At 35.6% G+C, this 12,286-nt stretch overlaps 1 protein-coding gene across 5 annotated transcripts in view; it reads left to right on the forward strand.

The window, feature by feature from the left end:
* Nucleotides 1-12,286, forward strand: part of SBF2 (SET binding factor 2) — a 255,131-nt gene that overhangs the window by 225,922 nt on the left and 16,923 nt on the right. For all 5 annotated transcript variants that reach the window (XM_056353901.1, XM_056353896.1, XM_056353899.1 and 2 more), the window contains 4 exons: nucleotides 1,432-1,616; nucleotides 3,939-4,115; nucleotides 7,060-7,161; nucleotides 8,353-8,538. In XM_056353901.1, the coding sequence (XP_056209876.1) occupies nucleotides 1,432-1,616; nucleotides 3,939-4,115; nucleotides 7,060-7,161; nucleotides 8,353-8,538 (650 nt within the window). The remainder of the gene's footprint in view (nucleotides 1-1,431; nucleotides 1,617-3,938; nucleotides 4,116-7,059; nucleotides 7,162-8,352; nucleotides 8,539-12,286) is intronic.

Below are 12,286 nucleotides of genomic sequence, written 5' to 3' on the forward strand. Positions count from 1 at the left end.
TCTGGTGCCTCTTTTGGATATCTTGCTTCACGGATTTCTGGACAAGAGTCTCTTCCGATAAACTGTTTTGCTGCGTATTAGGTTAAAGAATTTCACGCTGCGATTTGAATGCCAAATTTAGTATACTTTAAGGGATTCGATTTTCAAGTAGTGCTATTTATATTCTGAAAATCAAGTACCTTTCACGTACCTCACGTTGTTAACTAAGGCATAAGGAACAAAAAAACATTTAGTACTTCTCTCTTCTCCACCTAGTGCTAATCAGGCCTTGGCAATCTGGTTTATCACTATTTTATCTTACATTGAAATCACAAAGCTTACTTAAGCACGATCGGATCAGAGAGTGTCTGTGTGTTGTCATTTCCAGAGGAGGAAATTTGTACAATCTGGCTGCATCAGCGAGGCACAGTACGCAAATTAAAAATGCTGTAGAGAGGCAGACGTCAGTTAGGTCGGTACAATGCCATTCGAATATTGCTGTGCTGCTTTCAGGTGCAAGTCGGTGGTTCCATGTCATGCTGCACTGCTTCAAGCTCATGTTGTTGCTGGCTTTGGAATTTCTGTTCCATGCCCTGCTGCCAGAGTAATGGTGAACTAGCTGCTAGATTGAAACTATAAGACCATGATCTTTTAGGCATCCTTCTCTCTACTCACACAACTGTACTGTAGTCACATCTGCTAGAATATAGTTGTGAAACACAAGATTAAATAAAGAACTTTATTAGATTAGATTTTCATTTCTGATTGTTCATTAGATGTGGACAGTTAAAAACTATTCATGGCATTCTGCATTTTAATCATGGCATTTCGAGAGTAAATATTGAATATTTTATCCTGAAATGTAGTATTTTGATTGATCGACTTTATATACATTTTCATTATAATATGATACGGTTGATACTATTACATTAGGTAGGGCAAACGGAACTCTAGAATTCTAGGTAGCAGGGAATTTTAAGTGATACATTTCCCGTTTTTGAAGGAAATAATTATATAATATTCTTACTAGTTAGGCTTCCAAAATAATAAGCCTTTGACAAGGAAATACATCAAGTTTTTGTCCCAATCTCTGCAAATAACAACACTAGCAGCTTCAGTTCCTTATGCTTAAATGGATGCTAATTACTGGCAAGTTGTGATTCGTTTTATCATTGTATTACTGATAACCATAGCAACCATTCTCTCTACAATAGAGAGCACTGTGCAGTATTAGTATCTTAGGTAAAACGACAATGCAGTACGATGTTTTTGACAAAATTTGTTACGAAAATACTTCTTTCCAGCATGCACTGTTAATTATGTCCTATGAGAGAGCCAATGACATGTTTAAGCACTCTACTTTCCAAATTATGTTTTAGTATATGCCTCAATAATTAAGATCTACAGTGCCTCATGTAAAGAGATTTTGAAATATTTTTCATCTTTATGAAGGTGTATGGGCAAGTCTTCGTTCAAGTAGCCGATTTATCAACACTCAGACTCCATTCATTGATGTCGGTGCAAGACTTGCAGGGAAAGATAACTCCACTTCTTACAGTAGCAGCCCTTTTCTGCAAAGTCAGCTTTTGAGACGGCAAGCAGCCCTCTATATATTTGGAGAAAAATCTCAGTTACGGGTAATGGCAATTTTTAATTTTCGTTTTAATTTTAACATAGTTTTCATGTGGTTTGAGTTTAATAACCCTGATGTTTTTACAGAGCAGTAAATAATATTCCAGATAAAGCGGATGAATAACTCTCCTAAAGGTGTAAACTCTTACGAGGATTATTTCTATATGCAGAATAACAACGCTATATAACTCAGTGTTGCCTGGGAGGTGAAAAATCAAGCTTTGAGGTTATATAATACAAGAAAATCAACATAAATTAAAATATACTAAGTTATCTTAAAGAGCAAGTTCAAATTCACGAGAGTTCTGTGAGTAGAGCCCTCTTTGTCACTTTTGGTCAAGTGCTGATGTGTAGTAGAGCTGAGATACAAAGGTGGGTAACAGATGACTAGAGGAATGGAATAACTTCGTGCACAGTAAAAGCATTCAAACTGGGAAAGAAATGGCTAGGAAGGAACTGCATTGCTAGGCAGCAGAGCATCCAGCAAAGCCTTCATGTGAGGAAGTCACCGTGTCTTTGCCATCTCAGCTGTCTCCCTGCACTGGCTTTGCAGAGAGCGAGGGCAGCACATTTGGCACTGCTCAGTGTAGCTGCTGGGATGAAGATGAACGCTGGGACTGTAGGCACATGGAGTAGGGCTGGTGTAGTGGCTGAGGCTGTTCAGAGCTATTCCAAGGGAAATGCTGGAGTTCTGTGTCTCCAAGTTCTTGCTTTCAAAGCCATGCTCTGGTGTACCTGATTCTGCTGACTACTCATCTAATGTTCAGCTGAGTTGTCATCTCAGTGATTCGTATTTTGGGAAACATGAAACAGACTTATTTGGCAATTTAAAAGAGCAATTTTATTTTTCTTAATGTGTTGAAATATGTTAGGAAGCAAATGGAATGTTGTTAGTCAGGAAAGCAACTGCCAGAGAAGAAAAGCTTCGTTACTGTGGGCAGCACTTAAACTTGGGTGAAGTCTAATTGATGTGAATAAGGCCAACCCAGAATTCTGTCCATCCTCATTTGATTACATGACGAGGACCATGATGTCTACAGTTTCATACACCTCTTTGTATAGATTTTAGTATTTTAAATGCAGTTGTTTAAGAAACATATATCTTGTACATTAATGCCTGGTAGTTTTACCTTTTTTCAGAAAAGGTTTGCAGATCATTTTTTTCAAATCTCTGCATTCAAAGATTGAAAGATCAATTGTTTTCTACTTTCTTGTTCAAAATGTAAGCATGCGTAAAACGCTATGTTATTTTTGAAATATATAATTTCCAAAAACATTTATGGGTAGTAGGAAGATAGATCAGTATTCAGTTCTTTCTGAAATTATATCAGGAGATGGAAGAACGATGTTGTAGCAGAGTGAATTAAAATTCTTTGCAAATTTAGTTTCTGTTTTGAATTTTTTAATTTCAAAGAACATTCTTTTATATTTGTATTTTCAGTTGTATTTTTAAATGATGGTTTTATAACAGATATTAGTTCTTATTCCATTTCTACTTTGTCTTTTGTTATTGGTTTGCAAATTCATTTTCCTTTCACTTTCTTCATTACACATTGTTACACAAAGTTGTCATTTTAAATTAATCTCATTTGACAGTCTATCTCTTTCTAATATAATTAGCATGACAGTAATTTACAGAAATACCCTCTGAAGTCTATAGTCAGTGTTCTGATTTAATATTATAAGGCATAATAATGTAACATAAAAGACTAAACAGAAATCTTGAAAGTAAACATTTGTCATTGTTAGAACCGACTGTTCTTTTGAACAGTAAGAAAACTGTATTTTCCTGCAAAATTTTCCAGTTTTATTGGGTTGGCATTTTCATTTGCTTCTCCAGAGAACATTCTTCCTGAAGTTTTCAAATGGATCCATTCATATCAAATTTTTTTTATCTTGTTAAGTCTTCTTTTTATAACTGTAGCCCTCAGAACGTGCTGGTAAAGGAGACACTTTGATGAAAAGAAATACAGGAAGAGTAATGCGAGAGAAATGATTATGTAGAATTAAATTGCCATAATGCAATAGTAACAATTATTCACGTTTCTATTTGATTTCTTAATTAATGATAAATGAAGAGTTCAATCATCTTCTGCTGTGCAGCATATTCTGCTGTTACGAGTAATAGATGGGTACTTTATTATGGTATGTTTTGCAAGTGGTGTAAGGAGTTTTATTGTCCTGGGCATGTATTTAACTGAACAGATTTTTAATTAGGAATTCAAATATTTAGCAATAAAGCAGGCAAAACTTAGAGATTTAATGAGATGACAGTGACAAATATGCTTCCCTTTAAAATTACATCTGCTGCTGTCCTTTTCATACAGGGATTCAAACTTGATTTTGCTTTGAAATGTGAATTTGTTCCTGTTGAATTCAGTGACATCCGACAGACAAAGGCAAGCTTTAAAAAGCTGATGAGAGCTTGTGTTCCCAGCACTATTCCTACAGATTCTGAGGCAACATTCCTTAAAGCACTTGGGGAGTCAGAGTGGTTCCCACAGGTAATTTGTATGACAGGTACTTCTAATAATCTATATGCAGTGCTGTTTACACAAAATAAATTTCAGGCTCTCCTGACAGAGAACTATTGTGTTTTAACCAGCTGTTCTTTATTCATTGTCATTATTTTGCATACTATCAATTCTGTCATTACATAAGCATCATTATTTTAATACAGTCACAACATTTACAAATATGGAAGGCATTTTTTAGAACATAATTTATGGTTTATAACATGGAACACGTACAAAAGTAGAGAAGACAGTTTTTTCTGCCTGTATAAATTTATGGTCTTGATTTTAACGGCTTTTTCTGATTTTATATATTTTAAAAATCAGCAAAAATTATAGAACAACAAATAAGCCTTTTGATTTTAAAACCAGTATTCTGCTCTTCATATGTGTTCCCACCCTGGCTTTCCATATGCACAAGTATTTAAGAAATAAGCTAGCATCTGTTTATCAGTGTGGGACATGGGGAAGTGTTTGTAGGGGAGAGGGGGATTATTTGTGTATTAATCTCTGTTCTCTCTGAATCTGTTCCTTTACTTCCCTATCCTATATTTCCTTCCATAAAGATTAACCAAACGAAGGCAAGACTGGAAGTAACTTTGCAAGATTTAAATTAAGAGGGATGTGGAAAAGTCAGCTCTTTTTAACTCCAAAACCATTTTAGTTATAGTGAATGTCTTTTTAACAGTTGCATGTTATGTTCAGAATCCTCTGCTGAATATATTCTTCTAAATGCAATTAATCATAGAAAACAGAATAGACTCTTATGCTGATTTCTTAAGGAGGAAATACTTGTAACGCAGTCATTTCAGTAATTACGCATCAGAAAATGTACTCCTGGTTGAAATGCGCTGCCGTGCAAAGCATGCCTTAGCTTCTTCCCCTTGAGGTGCAAGCACAGGCACTGGGCACTGCCTGCTGTGTTCTTCAGGAAGGGGCAGGAAGGCTTGGCTCCCTCAGCATGAGAATGTTTTCAATCACGGAGTAGTTGAGCGAGTTGATAAGTGCAGCTAAATGAGTCGAATGTCACTTTGATAACATAAACATGTCCCTATAGCAGCAGAGAGATCAAGGGGAGATTATAACATTGGAGTTAATCTCTTTTGGCATATTTGAGAGGAAAAGTAATAGTGTATCACTGCTCAGGGCTAGAACATAATGTCACACACTAGCTGTGTGACATTTAAACCACATTTCGGTGGTTTAAATCATCTCACGTGTGACATATGTGATAAAGTTAATTTATGACTGATCTGACACATTTTCTTGCTATTCCTGTGAAAGAACATAGATCTGTCATGCTGGAAATGTGTTTTTATTGTATTAAGCTTTCCTCTCCTGGGTAATAGAAGTTACACAGTATAGATTTTAACACTGTATTGACTAAATATTTCTTTATAAGGATGTGAATACCTAAGAAGAAATTTGGAGTGCTGTGCTATCTTCTGAATACAAACGATAAACCCAGTATTTTGCATTTTTCATCTTGCATCTGTATAACCGGATTGCATATCAGTTTCTTTAATAAGCAAAGCAGAAAACAGCCTTCTTTCTATTCTACTGCCAAAGAAAGTATAGAAAAATAAACAAACTGCGTGGTTTTAAAAGTGGTGCTCTTTCCAATCTTTTCCTATTAAAAATTGCAGGAAAATTAGTTTCTAAGTAATGGTTATGTGAATGTTCAGAGAAGTTCAGTGTTTCCCATCACCATTTCCATGGTAATATTCATAGGATTGGGATTGTTTTTAAGAGGAAAAAATGAGACTGCCCTAAACAAGGATGAATTCTGTAGGGTTTAACTGTTGTTTGGTTGATCTTTTTTCCTCTTTATTTTTTCCAGTTGAATTTTGTTCTCCCTGAGTCACTTCCCTGTGCCCTCTCTACTTTCTGAACTTACTTTTTTCCTTGCATAAATATTCTTAGATGTCTTTTGCTGTGATTTGTTTTCCTATAGTGCTTTCTTCTTTCCTACTGCTGCTGCTGGTTGGCTTGTACTCAGTGCTCTGCAAAGAGCAGTTTCATTCTACTGTAAAAAACTGCATTGCTTATGTATTGTCTGTTGTTTACCAAGAATGCTGTCATAGTGTGACAAAAATAGTAGAAATATCAGACAGATTTTCTTTTTAGTAATATTAACGTGAAGTCTCATAGGTAGATAAAATTGCTCAAATTCACCTAAATTTTTTAAGCTTCTTATACCTATCATGTTTAAATAAATCTCATTCGAGTCAATAGCCCTTCCCAGAGAAATTAACTAACCCACCTGCTCAAGGGATTTTAGTATAACTGCATGATGAATATTAGAATGCAAATAATAAATATGTTCTCTTTCCATATGTTTTAGCCACTCCACTCAAGTATAAGAAACACTGTTTAATCTATCTAATTTCCAGTTTATAGAAATAGGATTTTTCTGTGGTTTTTTTTAGGTTTGTGGTTTAGGTTTTGCGTTATTGTTATTCAGTTCATTAATTTTCCAATTTCCATGGGATTGAGCATTAGAAATATTGTCTTGTAAATATCTTACATGGGTTCTCCCATGAAAATACTTAGTGACTTTATGGAACCTTAACATTTCACAGGAAGTTATTTTAGTGTTAAGCCCAGGATGGAATGTCTCTACAATAAATCTGTCAACTGTGTTGTTCCCATTCTTCTTTTTATGACAGCTATTTTATTACAGTACTCATTGGTTTTAATAGCTTAAGTTCCTATCTTCAAATTTTTCCTTTATTTTTGTTGTAGTTCAGATGAAAATCCTGAGACTGTTACATGTTACAGCTTTCTCATCTGTTGCATCGGTACCTTTCTCTGTGCTATATGTAGATTTCAGAATACATATTTTAATATTTAATACTAAAATATTCTATTTATTGATAATATCTAGAAAATTATCTTATACAGGAGTATGTTACTTACTTGTAATACTTTATAGCTTCACAGAATAATGCAGTTGGGTGTGATCATCTCTGAGCTCCTGGAAAATGGTTCTTCTGTTATGGTTTGTTTGGAAGATGGCTGGGATATTACTGCGCAAGTAAGCTGCTGTTACCACCTTGAAATAGATAAATATTGAGGCAATATACCAGGCAATTCTTTTTTTACACAAGTGACTGTTTAAATTGGTATAACATGACTAGATTTGTGTTGTGGCAGAAGAGAAGAAACTAGAATGCATGAATGCTTGCATGCATTTGCAGTTTTCACCATGAAGAATTTCCTTAAAATTAATTTGTTCCAAAGGTCCTGATGGACTTACAGGTCTAAGGTTTAGATACAAAATCTGCATTCCTGTACCTGACCGTATGTAACAATGAAAGCTGAAAGCTGCCACACTGTTCATTTATCTTTTTAAACTTAGTACACTTTAAACACAGGAGAAAAGGAAAGGAATTCTTTCTCTTGCCATTCACTTCCCATAAATGAAGTTAGGAGACCACACACAGGGAGAAAACTAAATTTGTGCCAAAGTGACTGTAACACCTGCTGCAAGGACAGATCACCACAACAGATAAGTTTCTGAAACAGACTATAAATTAGAAGGAAGAACCTCTGCCTCATTTAATGGGTGCATTGTGTCCATGTAGTTGCTTCGTAACTCAGAAGGTAAACACAGATACCAATAATTCTAGTAAATAAAAACTTCATGTGCAGCCAGCATCCCGGTACCAGGTAAATAAACCCACAAAAGAACGTTCATTTCTTTTGAAGAGTGAAGGGGACGTACGTAGCTGGAAGTGTAAGAATCTCTGCTGCATTTTACAGTCTCCTGAGGTGCTCTCTATAGATGAGCACCATAGCATGGCAGCACTGCAGAAACTGTAAAGTCACCCTCAAGATCACTTCTTTAACACTTTTCTTTGCTGAGGCAGCTAATAGTATTTTATAAATGTTTAGTATCCTTATTTTATTAATATAAGTGGGTTCATTTCAGATGTAATTTAAATGTGGTAAGCAATATAATGACTCAGAAGTTATAGTTGCTCAGGTTTGAGTTTTACAGATATGTAAAGCCTCAATTTAATTGAAGCTTTTGCACATGCGATATTATTTGGTTTGTTTTCTAAGAATACTTAATGTATGTGGTAAAATACTTGTAATTGAGTTTACATGAAGGCTTTTGTTTCCTTGAATTATAAACAGATCATGGAATATTTATATTCATTGACTAAAGGGTTCTCCTAACTTCTGTTACTCTTAACACAATATATCCTGTCTTGTGATCTAGGTGGTATCTCTGGTGCAAATACTCAGTGATCCCTTCTATAGGACACTTGAAGGCTTCCGAATGCTGGTGGAAAAAGAATGGCTGTCTTTTGGTCATAAATTCAGTCAACGTAGTAATCTGAGTCTCAGTTGTCAGGGTAGTGGATTTGCTCCTGTTTTCTTACAGTTCTTAGACTGTGTGCATCAGGTAAGTCGATCTATTTATAGATTTTAGTTTACAAAAATAATTCATAAATAAGTGCATAGATGCCACTATTTCAGATGTTATAGGTAATGGTTTGAGAGAGGACTAGTAACCTCCTTCTCTAGGTTTTATCAAATGGAATGGATTTCACCTCGAGAAGAGCTGGAATGGTTGCCTAGAGCTAAGTGACCCATGCACGCAAAACGTAGAGGCATGGTTGGCAGTACGGATCTTTTAAGGTCATTTATTCAGGGATTTCACATAGAAGGTTTTTAAGCTTGAGACAGGTTTTTGGCAGTCTGGGGTACCTTTATTCAGAAGAAGAAATTGACTGATTGTTAGTACAGTGACTAGAGGGGGTTTACTTCCTTGGGCTTGATGTTGAGCTTTGAAGAGGCCTATGCTCCACCCGTTCTGGAAACAGCTATAAACCAGATGGTCCTGAGATGTTCTGATTTTTTTATATACTGCATGTTCACAGTATGGTGAACACCAACAGTTACGTTGTGTGGAAAGAAGTTAGGTTAAGAATATTACACTGATTTCAGGTTAATTCTAAAGTCTGTCCTTTTCTTCATCTCAAACCAGTAAATATAAATGTTTTGCAGAATCTCTGTGTATGCAAACACAAGATGGGAGCTTGCATAATTCCTCCTGTACATATGTCTGTCTTTCCCTCTCCCCTTCATCTCCCCTTATCGTTTGTGGATGTTGGTTTGGTGCGTGTGTACTGCGTTTTTGTCGGAAGAGTTTAACCCAGAAGTTCTGCTTCAGGTGTGTACTAAATGCTCACTAGCTCTTAAAAGGATTGGAACCAATGATTTATCACTTTGCTTAAAACCGTGTGGGTCACCAATGTACAATGGGGGTCGTCCACTCAACTGGACTAAATGTAATCCAAAGTAAAACAACAAATGTGTAATATAGTTGCAGGAACCTCAGCACCAGCTGCTTCAGTCTGTTGGGCTGCTGCTTTTGCTCCGAGTTACCTGCTAATGTAGACATAGCCTATGTCTTGTTTATGACTGTGGAAACACTTTGCTCCAGTTTTTCCTGTAATAAATCTTAAAAGTTGCCCTAAAGAAAAGCAAGGAAATTCATCTACGCATACCTGTACAGTATTTTTTTTTTGAGTCCAGAGAGCGCATAAACTTCAGAAACAAATGGGGTATCCTGGACAAAGATAAAAATAAAATTCAGAGATTTTGGGTTACTGACATAAAATAGAATGTACTGTGTTTTATTCATGACAAAATTCTTGGGGTTTTTTTAAGTTGTTTAACACAATGTGTAGTTTTAAGAATGTGGAATAATGCATTACAATCATCCCGGCTTTAAAAGTTAGGATGAAACGTAAAGTGGGATAAATCCCTGCTGTTAACAACTGTCAGGTATGATGTTGCCTCAAGCCGTAAGGTGCCTAAAACGTTGCTAGTATAAGTACTGTACATTTCTGTAATTCATCACAGATGGCAGCTTTGATGCATGTCACTAAGTATCTGACTCTTCTCTATCTTTAAGAGGCGATATAAAGTATATGAGTTATCAACAGGTGCATTTTACAGAAATATCTGTATTTTGTGGGTTTTGGTCTTTAGCTGTGTCCACATGCCCTGGCTGCCGCTATGTCAGCAGAAGGATCACCCGCTGCAGGCCATCTGGAGCTAGTCATCTCTTCTCTGGTGGAGATAATACCCTTCCAGTCTGTTAGCGAAGTGGTTCATGTGAACCTGCTTGCCTTTTCCAATCAAAATCGTAGAAAAAATTGGTAGAAAAGACCATCTTATTGTGATAGGTGTGGATTTAGAAGCAGTTCAGCAGGTCCATCTGAAGGAGGCAGTAACTTCTCATGACGAAAGATAGGGTTGTCCAGGGGTTATAGTCTTTTCAGCCAGTGTTACCTTCAGCTAAGGAAGGGCATGCAGACACAGCTTTACTGCATAGACAGTGTAATATAGATAATATGGACTTGTCTGGTATGGGGGAAAAAAATCTCTAAGCTACATGATTTACAATCCTATTCAGAATGCGACCGAGTAAGTTTTCTAGAAGAAGACTTATAAAATCTTACTCGTGATGGCATAGTATTGATTTACCAAATTCTAACAGTATGGTTGTAAACTCAAGTGAAAATACTTTGGAAGTCAAATTAATGGTTGAAGTTCCATGGGAATTTACTATGAAAAATAAATTTGCTTAACATTTGTACTTGAACGTTTCTGTTGTTTCCTTGTTTTCTGTGCATCCTGTTAGACAGCTACAGAATCCAATGGGATTGCAACTTGACCCTAAAGTACAATATATTATGATCATTTTTTTTTAAATTGCCCATTCACTGGAAAATAAATATTTGGTCCATTCAAAATATTTTTAACCATTGTAGTCTCAACATACTGGGTGCAGTAAGAAAGTCACAGTAGAGCCAGTATGTGCATTAAATGTCATGAGTTAAACTAAATATAGAGAGAAAACAAATGAAGCAGTGGTTCCTGAATTAGAACTGCATCATCTTGTAAGAAGTCATTGTTTATGCCAATATCTCCAGGTGTCAGCTGAATTATTAATGCAAAATCATTCTTTCACAATAGCAGCATCTGGCAGATACTCTCTCTGCTTCTAAGACGACTGAGTTTACGCAAGTGATGTCAGTACAGGGAGGTTTTCTTATTTTTCTTCTGTATCTATTTGGTAATTATTAAATATAAATAAAATTGAATTATTTTCTGGAACTGACTTCTTTTAAGCTCAATAAGGAGCTCTGTTACAGCAGTAAGAGGAGGTGAGTGTGCTACTCCCACGGTAGATGTATTCAGTTATTCCAGTATTGGCAGGAGTAGCCTCTTAGTGCTTACTAGCACAGGACATTTTGGAGTACTGTATTGCTTACTTAAACTAAGTAAATGTTGATAGATAATGGGATTACTAAACCAAAATGTCTTGGAAAACTAAGGGAAGATGATAGAAGTGCAAGATTATTAATTACATTTATGAGATATTTAAGTTAATTTGAAAAAGAATTCTAAAATACTGAGTTTCTCTAATCATAATATTAGAAACACCTATTGGTTTTCTCAGGTTTTAAATGTTCATATATTATGAAGATTAAGCATTTTAAAAGATGATGGAGTTGTAATTTTCACAGGTTCCCTGTCCCTGTAGACTTGTCTTTTTAGGTGGTATGTATTGAAATTGTAAACTATGAAACACTGCTGCTAATTTACATGTAAAATTTGATAAAAAATGATGAGGGATAAATTTGATTATCCCTTAAAAATCAATTAAGTGAAATGGCACCAACAATTTATCAGAGAGAAACCAGCTATATTTGTCAACCTAAGTGGTTACATTGCCTACGGTAATAAAAATCTCTTTCTATGTTTATTTTTAATTGCTTAAATTAATACAGTTATTTTCTCCTATGTTAACTTTCTAATTTATCGCTTCTGATGTTGGAGCTGTATTTTATCAGGAGCTTTTTTCCCTGATAGCTCATCTGTGTTTTAAATTTTGCAGACTGCGCTGCAGCTAAACAAATCACGAGTAACAGTAGTTGCTTCACCTAGCTGTGGCACCTTTCCCATCTCCAAGCGGCCTGGAATCAGCCACAGCTATTAAAACACAGACAGTAACAGGAACTACATTACTCACCTTTATCAAGAAATCTTTTATATGATAGTTGTTTTCACTTTAAAAAGTAAATGATATTATTATAATTTCTAGTTACTTGTAGTTCCAGAAATCTCAGAAATGG

Source organism: Falco biarmicus, chromosome 10, assembly GCF_023638135.1.
Source record: "Falco biarmicus isolate bFalBia1 chromosome 10, bFalBia1.pri, whole genome shotgun sequence".
Taxonomy (NCBI): Eukaryota; Metazoa; Chordata; class Aves; order Falconiformes; family Falconidae; genus Falco; species Falco biarmicus.